Source organism: Anser cygnoides, chromosome 3, assembly GCF_040182565.1.
Source record: "Anser cygnoides isolate HZ-2024a breed goose chromosome 3, Taihu_goose_T2T_genome, whole genome shotgun sequence".
In the NCBI taxonomy this organism is placed as follows: domain Eukaryota; kingdom Metazoa; phylum Chordata; class Aves; order Anseriformes; family Anatidae; genus Anser; species Anser cygnoides.
In genome coordinates this window covers 82,975,231-82,991,560 of record NC_089875.1, presented here as the reverse complement: position 1 = coordinate 82,991,560, position 16,330 = coordinate 82,975,231, and the positions used below count along the sequence as shown (strand labels likewise).

At 37.1% G+C, this 16,330-nt stretch overlaps 1 protein-coding gene across 2 annotated transcripts in view; it reads right to left on the bottom strand.

The window, feature by feature from the left end:
• MDN1 (midasin AAA ATPase 1) overlaps positions 1–16,330 on the bottom strand; it is a 98,249-nt gene that overhangs the window by 19,146 nt on the left and 62,773 nt on the right. Inside the window, exons 64-81 of one of the 2 annotated variants that reach the window (XM_066994537.1) lie at positions 15,770–15,931; positions 14,653–14,926; positions 13,439–13,674; positions 12,708–12,803; positions 12,369–12,463; positions 11,511–11,635; positions 10,257–10,403; positions 9,858–9,967; positions 9,354–9,427; positions 8,927–9,122; positions 7,496–7,655; positions 7,185–7,331; positions 5,141–5,267; positions 4,163–4,268; positions 2,941–3,056; positions 1,303–1,788; positions 624–850; positions 115–261 (exon numbers count right to left, since the gene is read on the bottom strand). In XM_066994537.1, coding sequence (XP_066850638.1) covers positions 115–261; positions 624–850; positions 1,303–1,788; positions 2,941–3,056; positions 4,163–4,268; positions 5,141–5,267; positions 7,185–7,331; positions 7,496–7,655; positions 8,927–9,122; positions 9,354–9,427; positions 9,858–9,967; positions 10,257–10,403; positions 11,511–11,635; positions 12,369–12,463; positions 12,708–12,803; positions 13,439–13,674; positions 14,653–14,926; positions 15,770–15,931 — 3,031 coding nt within the window. The remainder of the gene's footprint in view (positions 1–114; positions 262–623; positions 851–1,302; positions 1,789–2,940; positions 3,057–4,162; positions 4,269–5,140; positions 5,268–7,184; positions 7,332–7,495; positions 7,656–8,926; positions 9,123–9,353; positions 9,428–9,857; positions 9,968–10,256; positions 10,404–11,510; positions 11,636–12,368; positions 12,464–12,707; positions 12,804–13,438; positions 13,675–14,652; positions 14,927–15,769; positions 15,932–16,330) is intronic. The other variant, XM_066994535.1, reaches the window with a different exon arrangement.

Genomic DNA, 16,330 nt, shown 5'->3' with positions numbered 1-16,330 from the left:
AACTATTAAAATGATGATTTCCTTGACACCTCTGGTAGACATATGGCTCCAGAATTTTTAGGTTTGCGGAGTGTAAACCTTCTTACTTTCCCTTGACTAAGTTAACAAACTTACCATTTTCCTCTGGAGATTTTTCTTCCTCTTTTTCATCTTTTGTTTTTCTCTCTACCAAACACTGGATGGCATACAGAACAACGTGGATAACAGTTTCCACTTGTGCTGAGAAGTGCTCCACAAACTCTTCAGTGGACTCTTTATTTCCTTTTGAACCATAACACAAACAGTTTTACATAGAAACACATTAAATTACTGGTTCATATATTTCCTTTGTGCAAGAAAAATGACAAGCACTATGAAGTTTTTGCTTTAATAGTATGTCCTTACTAATCCTGACTTACAGATATGATTAAAATCTGTCAGCAACAGTGACTAACAGGGAAAAAGCATTATTACACAATATAAATTTGGATTGAATTTTCTAAATTTGTTTTTCATTTCGTGTTTCTGGATATCCAGATGAACATGGCAATGAGCAATAAATAAGCAATCTTCTGCAATAACCAAACTAATGAATTCTTTCCATCTTTATCTAAATTACAAAATTGGCAGAGGATTGTCCTTACCACTGCGGTCTGACATGGAAGCAAGAAGCTGTGTCCTCCAAGTTGTGAAGTCTGCAGATGCATTATTAACTTCCTCTTGTACATACTTTAGGCTCTTGATTAGGGCCATCTGATTTGCAGCTTGCCTGCCCTCCCCTTTTGGATGAAAGAGGGACTCTACGTCTTGTAACTGAGCCGAGACTTTCAGTAGACAGCTCATAGCTGAAGTGCAAACTTCAAAATCTCTCCTGCAACAAGATACACCATAATACTGATAAAGAACACCTCAGATTAAGATTAAACCTCTTTTCTTCTCTTTCACTTTTTGTCCGTATTTTTTTTTTTTTTTTAATAGGCAGCCTACAGGCCTCTTTTAAAATACAAATTTATTCAACAAATTTACATTCGAAATTCACATCATTAACTAACTAGAGATCCAAGTGGAATGAAATCCCAAGAGACCAAAGACAACCTTAGAAGCTAAGATGGACCCATTTTTTGCTGACTGGTCAGAGAAAACATATATACATTTGTTTAAAAAGTCAGACACCACAGTTCAAAAAAAGGGGGGATAGAAACAAGCTTCAAGAGCATCTGAAAAGTACCTTTTAAACTATGCAAACACTTTTAAGATGACACTACACATCTTACATGAATATAAAAAATACAGAAATTCAGTTCATGCAGACGTAGAACTCACCAGGAATAAAACAAGGTCTCACGTGACTGTTGTCTTATTTTGTCCACTTCTGTCTTCATTTCCTTTACGTAGGTCAGCATTGTTGTCAATTGTGCGTCTAGCTGCAACCATACCTGATCCTTATTTCGCATCCTGCATCCAGGAGGCAGTTGCTCAGTTGTTGCTGGAGACAGGTATTTTAGCTCTGAGGGAATTCGGTCAGGTATTCCCGTAAGAACATTTCCAAACATCTGTTCAGGTCCTGAACTCTGAGAAATGTTTGCTTTGACATCTGTCCTTTCACTGCCACTGCACTTCATCAGCTCTTCTTTTGGGCAGCATTGTATAAACCAAGACAGCTCCTCAAGAACCATCACACACTGCATGGAAAGGTGCTGCAGTGTGTCAGTCCAGTGTTGAACACTGTCTTGAGGAGGAAATGCTACATTATATTCTCTGTCAGCACTCAGCCTAGAGTCCATCTCTTGTATGCAGCTCAGGAGGTTCCTGGTTAAGACGAAAAAACGGAAAGAAAATTACTTTAACTCCACAACTGAGTTTTACATTATGCCTCCCTTTTAAAGGCTCAACCTTCTGACTAAGTTCATAAAAGCTCCAGATAATGTGAAACCTGAGAAGTCAAACTTCTTTGAAAAGCTAAAATTATAATCTTAAAAAAAAAGTTTAGCTACCGATTTTTTCTCTCCACTGAATGTTTGAGTCTTCCTGGAAACAGGGCTTTGTGAGATTTCTCAGAATTAAATCATACATTTCAGTAATCCTTAGATTCCTGGTCTGACACTTAAATGCTGTTATTTTTCCTCCACTATACGAGCAAACTAGATTCTAGCACACCCTCATTCTCTCAGGGTATAAGAGACACAGTTCCTAACAAATGATTAATCTGATCTGCAATGAGAATCCTAAAGATTAGCACTTTAGAAATTTTACTATTCCTGAAAATGCAAAGCTGGTGTGATGATTTTTTTTTTTTAAACAGAGGAAACAAGTCTGACAACTTCAAAAAGTTTTATAGATTACATTAGTGATGAGCACAGACACGCGTAACAGTGGAGTTTACAGCAAAATTTGCAAGGGATAAATCCCATCAAGTAAGAAAGACTTCCTATACACCTTTCCCTTTCACCATTTTAACACAACATCAGTTATGTTGTGTTTAACACAGTATTAACTCTTTCTAGAATTTTTCTTCTTAGGCTGTTGAGGTTTCTTCATTTTGGCCCAAAGGGCATCCAGATTATTTATTTTCTCTGAATCAAACCAACAACCTGAATGCAGCCAAAATTAACGTAGGACTATACCAAATGAGAAAGGTTTAAGTGAGAGAGGCTTAACAATCTATAGATTCAACAGTGTAATTAATTACAGTATTTCATAGACTTCATGCATGCCTAACTTGGTTTTCCCCAATTATTTTGATTCCAAAACGCTGGCTGCAAAGACAGGATAAACTTTTTTTTTTTAAAGAGCTTTTCTATCTAGGCTTAATTGAGGGGATAGGAGAGAGAGGGAAGTAGAGGGAAGAATTTGATTGTGTTCTACCTTGTCATTTTCCATCCTTCTTGAACTGAATTGCTTACTGTCAATGATTCTATGCTGAACATTTAAATAAAGCTGTAATGGTGTAAAGCAAAATACCTCAGTATAATCCACTGTTCTGTCAATGCAGTAAGAGATTGTCTTTGTCTGACAAGCAACTGCAGGAGGTGTGCCGTGAATCCTTTGCATCGCTCAACACTACCTAATCCAAGATCCTAAAGAAAACAAGTATAGAGAAGTGGGAGGAAAAGGAGAGAACAGTTAGATGAATAAGCAGACTAAGCAACAACAACATTGGCTGTGTCTCCATTCCACTTCACCGAGCAGACTGAAAGGTTTAAGTGAGCAAGTACTAAAATGCACACAAGGTATAGTTACTATTTTCCACTATCTTCATTCATCTGCTTCTTTCATATATCCCCTATACAAATTTAAAATAGTTTCTGCAAACACAGACATATTAAATTGCACTTCCAGTGCAGCAATTCCTAACAGGAATTTAGTTCCAGAAGTCACCTGGCATAAATAAGTAAAATCCAAAGAGGAGATATCAGCTTAAATTTTTAAATCCATGACCACTGCTAAAGCCACTTCCACGATTCATTTTACCAGATTTACTGACAATTACTTTCTCTCTTTTTAACAGACGAACAGATCCTGAATTAAAGTGCAGAATAAATGTTTGCAATAAAAAGCAAAACTGATCACAGTTAGGTTCCACTGTTTATTCCATTACCAGCTGTGACATTTGACAAGATTATATTGTAAAAACCCAGGGGTGAACCATAGTGAGAGGAAGAACATCTAGAAGAGATTCCCTGTTTCCTGGAATACTGAAAAAGTGGTAGTGATTTGTCAGAACTCATTTGTTCCTCCTAATGATTTTAGACCGATTTCTAAGCAAGGAAACGTTTTGCAACCTTCTGTATTAAACACAGGCTCCAGTTATGGCCACTTGTAAATCTGAACAGATTTTTCATGAGCACTACTAAACCTGATTTTATTCTCCTAACACGCTTTAATTCAGCATTTCAGAAGTTTCCTTCAGGCACAAAAAGTAGCAATTTGGGATTGGCTGGGATGAGAGACACTGTAAACTGCACAGATTTTTAATTTAACTAAGTAATCTGCTCGTTCAAGTGTTCATTCATAGAACAGGTTTTGAAATGCTTTATTTAATATTCGTTCCCAAAATATTTTGTATCATACTATAGAACATAGTGTTTTCACATTACCCTTTTACTACTAGGAAAGTCCAGTTCAAGCTGGTAATCTAAAATTAGCAGAAGTAGGATTCCTGCTTTTAGTTTTGTGTTTTTACCTTGGCAGGGGCTAACAATGCTGTCTGAAGTCTAGAGTGGCGTGCAAGTGAACGATAGAAGTACTTCTGGCATCCATCCCAGGCAGAGGAAACCTCTGTCAGTAACCTGACAAAGCACAAAAAGGTTGGTATTAGAAAGGTAAATAATTTCAGAGTCTCAGAACACTAGCACCACCACACTTCAACCTAAACAATCTGATTACACATTGATATTTCGCAAATGCGTTGAACTTTCAATTTTTCTTTTTTCCCCACAAACATATAAGTAATAAGTGGTTGTTTTTTATTAAATAAACCCTAGGAAAACTTAGTGCAACAATCAAATCTCCATCTCTGAAAATAAGTTTGTGCTAAAGCAGTGATTTTTAATTTTTTTTTTTAACGCTGCTTAATCGAGCTTGATAGGGAAGCTATTATTTTGGCCTTCATGGAAGATATTATATGTTAAGCCCATACATCTGAGGGGGACAGTAACCAGCATCTTCCAGTGACAAAATCAGTTGTTGAAGAGAAACATTTGAAAGAACATCTTCCACATAGGCAACTTTTTTTTCTAGAAATGCCCACTTTGAAGTCTAAATACACTATTAGCCATTGATGAAGACAAAACAATTGACTAAGTAATCCCTGTAAACTGCAACTAGTCTTTAATAAATCATTACCAGTCTACCTTCTAAGGATATTCACAAAGTGTCCCAAACAAAGCTGAACAGCAAAGGTTTAAATGAATTCACAGAACCAATGAAACCAATGGCAAAGTTATCCGAAGTGCAAATTTAAAAATAAAAATTTTTAAAAACCTCTCTGTTTTATATGCCAGTACAGTATGTACAGGATTTTCAAACAGAGAAGGGAATGAATCTAAAACCCAAAATGAATCAGAGTCCAGAAATTCCAGTCTAAATCCATATGCAGTAAGTTTTAAGAACTGGAGTTGCAACTCATACAATCTAAGGGTTAAAAATGCTGTATACATACGTGGCATCCAGTTCATTTGTACAATTCACTACAGTTAATGCAGTACGCAAGTCCAGCGGATGTAGACAGAGTAATTCATGATAGCCTTCTGAGCGGGACCAAAAGAGACCTTTTCGGTATGACAGACCTGGAATGACATTTGAACACATCTTTTTATGCACTCATTCTTTTACATGAAAAGAAACGTGACTTATTAAGATACAAAGCCTCCGATGCAGGATTTTTTTCCTTACACTTTCTAATCTTGACAAGCCTTTGAACATTTTCCAAGTTTTCTAACGTAACACGTCATAGCTGAACTACCTTCAGCTGAAGAATACAGCTGAAATAAGACATAGGCCTGCTTGTATAAAAAGTTGGTGGTGACTGCCAAGGGAGAAAACAAAAAGCCTTGAACCTCTAAGGCATTCTATAGTGTGAAATAAAACCAATGAGGAAAAAGTTACAGATAAATACTTTTTAAATTCAGTCTTCGCACTTGTACTTTAGTTATTTTTAGAACTGGATCAAGCATGTTCATTTCCCTTGAACAAATCAAAACACTCCTTTCAAAGTAACCTAAAAGTAAGCAAAGTCTGTAAGAAAAGTTTATTAGCCATCAAAGTTATGATGCCATTTTTCCAAATGGAATGGAAAATGAGTCGTAAACAGTAACATTTTTAACTTCTCTTGGTCCCATCAGAACACTGAGTTAGGGACCATCACCTCTTGTTTAGATACGAAAAGGATGATGAACGGGGAAGCCAAAGGAGTCATCTGAAATCAAAGGCGGATCCCAGTAAAGAATTCAAGTCCAGTGTATTAATTAAGTCATCACAGTATGTCCTCCCTCCAGCATAAACTTCACAGAGAGTCAGATATTACTCTGATAGCAGTGGGTACAAAAAAATATCGAGTACAGGAAAAGCGTACGTGCCAGAAACCTCCCACTTGAGTACACCTGTGTTAACAGTCATGTAAATACAAAGGGACCTTAAAGTTCCAGTATCTACTTAGCACACACATCAACTGGTTTAAGTAGCACAAATACTCAGAAACAAAATCTACCTCTCCAAAAGCATTATATAAATATAAAATTTAAAAAAATAAATGTTTATTTAATACCCTCTGCCCCCAAGTGCCATGACACAACCCATTTGTGTAAGTTTGTTATCAAAATCATGCCTCCTTCTTGGATGCCTTAACTTCCTGTTTCAAAGCTTCTCTCTGCAACCAAGAGGGAGAGAATGAAATTTATATTGACTTTTTTTGCTGTTCTTAGAATCACTGCAGGCCAGAAGCTGTGGCTTCAGTGAGAAGCACTAAAATGTCAAACGCTCTTAAACCCAAAAACAAAAACCCAAAAACAAAACAAAAAAGGCAAAGCTATGGTTAGATTTCTACCTGTGGCTATGACTTGGCAGAATGCTGTCAGACAACTGTCATGTAACGAGATCGCTTGCTTTTGCTGGTTTCTAAGCTGTTCAGTGACTAAGAACAGTTGATGATATTGATGGTATTTTGTATAATCAAAGGAAAAGGTAATAGTTAATAGCTTGGGTAGGTCCTTAACCTTACAACTAGCAATGGCAGCAATGGAGATGAGGCTGCTGAGCAGGGTCTCTCTAATGATCCCCATCAACAGACCATTCAATCTCCACAGCTCAACAACACCTCTGCCAGTCTGTCAGCTGAGAGATGGGCTCTCATTCAAAGAAGCTAGTTTAACTCCAGCTCTGGATAAGGGAATGGGTACGAGATTATGAGCTTCCCTCTTGTTTCTGAAAGCTGAGCAGTGACTTCTGACTGGAGATAACGCAGATTTCGGGTTCAGAAGAGCAACTGTTTTACATACAGTGGAATGTATGAAGAAGAGAAGGTATATGAATGGGCTAGCATTAGACCTCTTAGTCAGAGGAAGGGAAAAATACTTAAATGCCTCTATGTATTTATTAATGGCTCAATGACTTCAAGGACATAATATTATCATGTATTTACATGTACTGGCAAAAATGTAAAATGCTGAAGAACTTTTAAATCAAGCACATTTCAATTCAAAGCTCACCTGTTTTAGCAAGGCTTTTAAAGAGATCTGACAAAGCCCGTTGCTTCTGCATCTGAATATGCTTGGCCTCTGACTTCTGTTTCTCCTTATCTGCTGTCTGATCAAACGTTAAACTCTGCAGTTCCACTACAGAACCAATGATATCACCTAAAATGAAGACAGCAGGGAAAGATAAAATATGAAATGTCAATGAACACAAACCAGGCATGGGAATACAGTCCAGGAAGGAAACCGTGCATCTACGTTTTTACCCTGATTCCACTCATGTTATAAAGGTCAATTAAGACACAGAAATCACAAGAATACCTAACCTGTAAACTGGTCAAGACTTTCCAGAAGACTTAAGAATGGATTATTTTCTGTAACTGTTGCACACATTTTCTTCATTCTTTTTGTAAGCTTGGGCAGACGGTACTGAAGAGATTCTGTATGAAATGTAACGCCATCCTGACATTCTTCCGTTAGTGTCTGCTGAGAAAAATGAAAGAAACAGTCCAATTATACACAAATAATTGAGGCTGTCTTATCTGTCCACTAAGTCAGAGTAAACTGCTGCCAAAACAAGGACTAAATTCTGCATTCACTTTAAACCCAACAACTTGCTCATGCAGTCCTCTGAACAGTTCAGCCCAAGCATTTGAGGAAAATCACAATATATGTATGCCAAGCATATATTAACTCTGAAAAAAGCCAAAGAAATTGAAGATGTTGTGGCCCTACTTTTTTACCTGTTTGTCAAGGCCTCTTTCATAGAGACTACTGCATTTAGGTCAGCTTCCTCTGCCTTCCAAGCTCAAAGGCAGGCAGTCACCTTATCCTGTATAACTAATGCCCTTAAGACATGAGATAAGAACACCACCTCTTACTCTCCACTAAACACAAATTTAACTGCACTGCTAAGGAAACAATGAAAATGGTACACAAGTAAAAATGATGAAATTACAGAAGTGATCCCCCAGCATGTCAAAAGCTATTCCTTCGGAAATAGCTAGGATATTTAAGTTTGCATGCGTCTCCCTGCAGTTTCATAAAGTCTTAATTTCTTAAACACGTGAAACCAGCAACCCTGCTAATGATCAGCAACAGGCTTGCAAACAAAAATACACCTCCCCCCCCATCCAAAACCAAACCCACACCAGATTTGCCTCGGATTTATTTCTCCTTATCCATCTTCCTGACTGTCGGATGACAAAAGCAAAATCAGCCACCCTCCTGCTCTGAAGAAACTTAAAAGCCTTGGAAATGAGAGTAACTGAATATTCCCCCACAAGAAAATCCTGATGAGTTCTGGCTGGTTCCTTAGAATCTATTTCAGGAAAATAATTGGCTTCTTTTCTGAGCTGGACAGCTTCATTAGAGACACACCAAACAAGGCACTATGAAGCAGGGCAATATTAATTGTTAGGCATAGTCAGTGTCACTGTACCAGCAGGGAAGTAACAAATTGCTGCAGACAATATACGAGTAACTCAGAGATGAAATGTGTAACTGCTATTGTGTCTATGTTAGACTGTAGATATTGTGCCAAACCAATACTGAACATACTTGTCTTTCCATGCTGTATTCCCACCCACCTGCGGTGTTTCATAACACTCAACACAAAAAAAGACCAAAAAGTCGACAATATATTCAAGAGACTTGACATTTATGTAAGATTTTTCTGCATAAATCAGTGAAAAACAACATACAGATGAAAATATAGAAAATATCCTTCCCACACTTAGAACAAAGAATACAGTCACCTTGGCAGTATCTGTTCTAGAAGACAGAATTTTTCTTAATGTGTTGCTTAGCCTCTGAACTTTAGTCTCTTTGTTCTCAGATTCCTCCTGCTTTTGCAAGCAGTCCAGCTGCTCTTCCTTACCAATTTCCACCAAGGCAGGCTGACATGGCTCATTTAGAATAACTTCAAATTTCTTCATGAATTTAAAGAGAGTCCTAATTACAATGGGAAAGCAAAACAGTTACTGGGTATTCTAATCCAGGAAATCTCTCAGCTGCTGGAAATAAGTGTTTCCACTGTGTTATGGGTACAAGAAACATTCCTGCATTCAAATTTAAAAGCAGAGAAATTTAGAAAGAAGGTTTGAAGTACAGCCATACATACAAATACTGCTGTTTATTATCATCAGTCCATAACTGGCTCCTTAATTCCAAGTTTTGAGTTACCTGCGTGTTTTTTCAACCGACTGTTTAATAGCCCAAAAGCTGACATCATTCCACTTTGAAATTTTCACAAATTCCTATAAAAAGAAATAAACGTTGGGATTACTTATACTAATATAATGAAGTATTTGCATACAAAAGATGGTCTTTAAAGCTGATCAGCTATGATGACACAAAGCAATACATTTTAATTTTAGAACATGCACCAATAACTGCATAGTTGTCTTATCCTAATAATTACTTGTGTCTAGGTTAAAGCTGCTGCATAGCCAAATGTGAAATCCCAAGGGGCTTCACTGCTTGGTAGAAACCTCCATGGCTAAATGGGACTGACCAAACAAAGACTTTCACCAACTCTTTGCCTCAGAAATATCTTCTTGACAAAGAAAATGTGAAGTATAGCAGGGATTTCAATGGCCAACAGAGCTATTATACACAAATTCAAATAACTGCTCCACTGTTCTTATGTTGAACTAATCAGATTGTCTGAGCAAAATTTTCTTTTACCTTAAGTTCCTTTTCTATAGGTTGACGAAGTTCAGTGATTCTGGTCTCAACACACTCTGAAAACTGCTTATAATAATTGTATAGATTCCACAGGATGCTGCACAGGATGTCTGGAAGAGACAAACAATAAGAAGCTTCTTTCAAAACAGGATGTTCTTCAGTACCAACAGCAAAAATGTAGCCTAGGTTTTTTTTGCTTGTTTGTTTTTGTAATCATGAAGCTTGGTAATACCAAAGGAAGGGGTTAACAGACCAACAGTATTCTTCATGAAAATGAGAAAATGCATCACAGGCTTGCATTCTGTTTACGAGCTTAGTCATCTGTCCAGAAAGCCTGGAATATACGATGGCAAGGTGTTTTTTTAAGAAGACTCAACACACATAATGTTAATAACTTACCCTTTTCTGCTGCCTGAGGCATCAGTAAGACGTGGCAGTGGAAATCCAGTAGCATTTGAAGTCGTGCATGAAACTCTCCCAGCGTAGATCCTTCGATGAAAGCTTGTAGTGTGCTGACCAGCATTTTTAAACTCATCTGCTCAGTTTCTGAACATTGCACCAGAAATATAAAAGGGTGAGAAAAAACAAAACTTTACATGAAAATTGTTGACTGCTCCTTGTGAACTTCCAACTAAGTATCAGGTTTCTATTGAGGAAGTTTCAAAACAAATTAGGGAAAAAAAAGGAGGGAGAATTTCTAATTTAATAATAAGTAAAACCAGCAAAAAAATACACCGGATAAAAGAGGAGACAGGACAAGAGAGGCAGTAGTAAGACAGCACTGAGGAGGCCAGCTACACACCCAGTTTGAGTGAACACTAAGTATATGGAGAAAACTTGCTATTCTTTATGAACTTTTTCAGCCATGACGAAAAACTACATGCTACAAATTAGTTGCTGCCAATTCCTTAACACCTCAAAATAATCAAGATAGAAACAGATCTTGGAAAAATCTAGTAGAGAGTAGCGTCTTTAGAGCGCTGCCTATGGGAGAAGATACTGGAAGATGTAAAAAGAACCCAAGGATCTTAATTTGTCAAGTTTATTAATTAGTCAGGAGATTGGAAGAACATTGCCTCATTCCAAAGAATGTTATTTTCATCTTCACAATTTCAGAAAATCTGGGAGGGCTAGGGACTGAAAGAAGTATTTTTTTTTTTTCTTATTTTACGTAGTTTGAACACCTGCAGACAGATTTGCTAGGCACAGTGTATACCTAAAGCACACTTACTGTAAGAATTCTTTATGCTTTATACAGAATACTAAAGTAGCTCAGTTAGAATATGAATTGTGCTTTGTGCAGTTAAAAAGTGAGATGCCTTTTCCAGCTGCAGGTGAAGGCTTCCAAATCCCAGTTTACAATGTTTATATGTCCCTGACACTATTACTACCATTCTACTTTCTCCTGGATTCCTTTTACAAGCATCTCTCCTTTACACCCCTACAATGTTAGTCCTATGAGCTACACACATGCTTTCAGAAAAAATACCAAATTCACTCTACATGAAAGACCTTATACAGTCACGGAATTTATTGCAGAGCAAAGGGGACAATAACTACGCCTTAAAGTGCACAGTTAAACTTGGGCATTTGAGAGCTTAATTATGCATCCTTAGTAATTGCTGCAACTGTGCCACATGTTTATATACTTGCCTTCCATGTTTGCCTCGGTGTGTTCTTGCAGATACTTCTCAATCATCTGATAGACTGAGAACCAATGCTTTGTGGATTTCTCTACATGCTGCTTCATAATATTGTCCAGACTTACTGACCAACAACTGAAAACAGTGAGAGAAAATAAAAATACAAAAGAAGCTCATGAGTCATCTGGGCTCCAAAACAACACACACTTTATTCTCTGTTTCTGGTAAACTAAAGGAAGATTTTAGAGGATGAAATAATCTGCACATCTCCTTAATATACACAATCAACTACAGAAGATCACTGCTTTGACACTAATAAATATGACAGAAGAAATGAAGGAACTACAACTGTCAAACAAAACCAATCAGAGCCAGGTTTCAAAAGAGTTTTCTTTCACAAAATGCGAGGCAAACTTGTAGAATTCCTGATCATAGCATATTATGGATATAAAAGCTTTACATGGTCTAAACAGAAGACTGGCTAATACTTTTAAAGCAAAATTTAACAGTGGTTGTTTAAGAGACAAACCACTACAGGCTCAGCAAACCCCGGGATTAAAAACAGGAGAAGGCTGGGAAAACATCAGGATGAACTATTCTAGTTGTGTCCTGCTTCTGTCCCTCCTGAGGCATACACATATGTACACATACGGTCACCACGAAAGACAATATGGGGCTGGACATACTCATTCTGAGCCAATACAACTACCTTTTTATTTGTTTGTTTTTATACCTGTACAAGGACAGCTACACAAACACAAAGAAAGGAAACATTTCACAATTAAAGCAATAATGCATTGCAAAGTGTCTCTGTATCAAGAGAGAAGCTTAGCTTTAAGAAACAGCAATAGGGAAGGACAGTTCTTACTTCAACTCCAGTCTACGCCACTGAATAATCAATTGAGTGACCAAATCAAGATGCTTCCGCAAGGACAAAGCTCGACAAGCATTTTCCTCCCAGTCCTGGGGGAAAAAACAAACAAAAAACACAACAAAAAAAAGTTTCTTTATACAAAGCCAGAAATCAGTATCTGCACAGCACTGTAATACTGTTGTTCACTCTCCTAACTCCTTAAACTCACAGCATGGAGCAATTCACTTCCCCAAATCCTGGCAAGCACTCAGCTTTCAGTTGTTTTTATCATGGTACCAATACAAATAAGAAAGCATAAATGAGAAAATAAGTTTCCATTAGTTCTCTTCTTACCTGTGCCTTTGCAAGAAGGATTTCTAAGCCATTCAGGAACTTTGAGAGAGGACTAGATAGTGGAAAACTCCGGATTCTGTCCATCACAACCAACAGCTGCAGAATGAAAAACAAGTGTTCAACGTACAGCGTCTGATCTTCAACAAAAGCAGTCATGAAGCTAAGCTGATTTGTATTAGCATAACCCTACTTTAAAAAGAGGTAAGAACATTTTCAACTGCTTCTTCATTTTAGTATTAGCTCCCTAGTTCAGTAAAACACTCTGAAGGAAACAAGCAGAAATGACCTAATGCTGAGAGCTCCAACTGATCCTAAATTTCTGCATTAATCTTCAAGAAATAACTTAAGATCCACACAGTCCCCCTTGGTGCCTAAGATATCCATTTTAAAACACTATGGAAAAAAGCAATCTGGGAAAAAACAGAAGCCCAAACAGCAGAAGACCTCAAGAACCTTTGAAGTACAGCAGATCGAAGACCGATTAAAGCTGTAAGAACAGAGTGTACAGTGAATACTACTTACCATTTCTTAAGTAAAACTAAACTGCTAGCAGTACCTAATTTCTCTTAAGAAGAAACAGCTATGACTTCAAAACAACTACGTAAGTAATACTGACATCTGAGCAAGTATATGCATGCACAGGTCCTATGCACATCTTCCCATATATTTACACACACAAACAATTTTAAAATGCTTTTGTTTTTCCTAAACTTTGGTTGAGTTATCCTTACCTGCAGAAGTACTGGATGCTCTGGCCATTCCTGCAGTAACCTGTTTACTTCTTTAGCAAAATTATCAAGTACAGGCTGGCACAGCCGGACTTGCTGAATATTAGGATGTTGGTAAAAATCATAGGGGCCATCTTGCTGTAGCACAAGATCTGACGTTAGTTCCTCAAAAAAGGTATTTTGAAGAAGAGTGCTAAGTAGAAGTTGGCTTCCCAGAAGACTATCGTTCATTTCAGCACCTAGGAAGTCAAGAAATAAAGACGTCACACGTGTTATTTTTTTTCCAACTGAACAGGAAAAGTTAATTTGTTTCCTGCATTCCAAACCTTAGTATGTTATGTATTACAAAGATATAAGATTATACCACACATAAGCAATAAAATGAGATTGTAGGAAAAATGAGGTATATTTGAAGCTTGCATCCTCTATTTTATCTTTTTTTTTTTTCAAAAAGAATTCTAAAGGTACACTGCAGTCCAGGCAGAAAACCACAGTTCCTCCGTTCCTAAGTTCACATTGAAGGGATATTTATTACAAAATTATTAGCAAGACTCTGTGAAAAAAAAGTAATCCAACACAAAAATGAACTAACAAACACATTAACATCCATTACACCTCAGGTATAAACACAAAAATATATTACTGTAGAAATAGCAGTCCTTTTGCACTATCTGCTTCCTAACTGCAAGCATACACATTTATTAGAACTGAAATACAGTGCTGCTTTGAAAAGTGATGAAAAATATTATTCTGAGGTCTTGCACACACATTGTTATGATTTTCACATCAATTGTGCCAAAATTCAAAGCAAATAAATCACTTTGTTTTTGTTCGTTCATTTGATTTACATTATAGAAGCTCCACTGAAATCAATTTCTTTTTGAACTTAATTTCACATTTTACCTCTGGGAAATTTCTGCAAGTGCATAATCTTCCACAGAATTATGCAGATGTAAGTGATCAACATTTCTGAATATGGAGTAGGTTCACTTTACTCTTAAACTGTGTTCCATTAACAAATGAAAAAAACAGTAATTCAAAAAAAACAAAGCCTTGCAAGACGGTTCTGAAAATGGGACAAATTCTTTGGAAAAAGGACACTTCTTCTGCACACTTACCCTATAATAGGTCTATTTTATGATCTGCAGTACAATTCATTTTTAACAAATCATTACAAAGCTAAACCTGTACATCTGAAGTGTTGCTAGCAATCTTACCAATTAAAGGATAGTACTGTGACACCAGAAATGCACCAGTCTGATAGCAGGAAATAAATGCAGTGAAATAATTTTTAGCTTGATGAGAAGGCAGACTCTTTTGATACCACAGGGATCGAGCGAAGTTTAAGCACAACTGCTGGTGAACCGTCATTACAGTTTGCATCGAGCTCTTGGACAAAAGGGCTCTGTCTACTTCCAGCTGGTCTTCCAATGGATCTTCAGTTTCCATGTTTTCTTCTAGACTTGCCTCAGCTGTGATATCTTCAAAGTCCTACAAATTGCATTATAATTAAGAGATCAATTATAGTTTCTTCCCTTAATGCTCCTCCTCTCCTCCCCTGTACCCTCTTTTTTGTACTCTCTGGCACTGCAACAATGTGCTAACGCTAATGATTTGGAGTTGGCATTCACATAGATACACTGCCTGCCTCACAAACCAGATGTCAGTCTGAAACAGAACACAGGCAAATAGAACAATTAAGGGCATAAACCACAGCAGGCAGAAGAGTGCAGTACAGTGAGCCCCGAGCCACAACCAAACAAAACCTCTTCCAGAACAAGCTTTAGCAGTCATACCTGCTGATAAACCACTTCAATGCTGTTGATCGCTCGGAGATCTGAACTGTTACCTCTCAACCTTCCAGCTACATGTTGATGCACGTAACTAGCTCACAGATTCGTGCACTGCACAACACACACTGCCTGGTGAAGTCACTTCAAAAATTGTTCAGTAATGCAGACCAGTTAAACTTTAAAAAAAAATCTCCCAGCTTCAATACAAATATTTAATCAAGGAGATTTAAGTTCTTCACAGGCAACAAAACCTCAGAAGACCCTACTCGTTAATTGAATCACATTCCAGAATGTTACCATGAGTAACTAATCATATTGTGACTCAGCTGTGTAACTTAGGATAATTTAGCTGAAGGGAAAATAAACAAGAAAAACCACAGTACTTAATATCTATTCATCCAAAAATCTAACACACATTTCTGTTTTGGCTTAACAAAAAAGCGTTTCATTCTTCATCTCATTTTACTTATATAACATGCATTTCAGGAGCTACTTTAGACATAAATTTTGTGTTTCTTCATTATAGAGTTTCCATTGTTACCTTTTCATGAAAAGGAAATCTCCTCCTAAATTCTTCCTCCTCCTCCTCTTCCTCACTTTTTCCTTTCCCGTGACTTTTACTTCTGTATCTGTACAGACTCTTTTCCATTGCTTCCTTTTCTTGGGCACGGCGTTCCTGTTCATCCCATTCATTTATAATTGCCTGGGAAAACAAAGTAACATATTATTATAAAAAATTACGTTTAAAATCACCTCAATGCCTCATATTTTGGTAAGGCAGCATCTATCTTGCTTGGCTCTTTCCCCCTCTACAGTCTGCATCAGTATAAATCAACACCATCTAATCTGAACGAAGATTTGTAAACTGCTCTCACAACAGACTAAAACTGTGCAAGAGTGCTTGGCCATTATAGTCTGTCTTAACCATTTCATAGAGAAACTTTCCACAAAGTTTTGTGTATTTTTTTTAATTTGTTTTGTTGTTGCTTTTTATCAAAATATTGTAACCATTAACAAAGCCTGTAACATTTAACAAAGCCTGCAAACGTTACAGGCTTTGAGTTCACACCTCAATAAATCCAAAAAAGCTAACATAAAATGT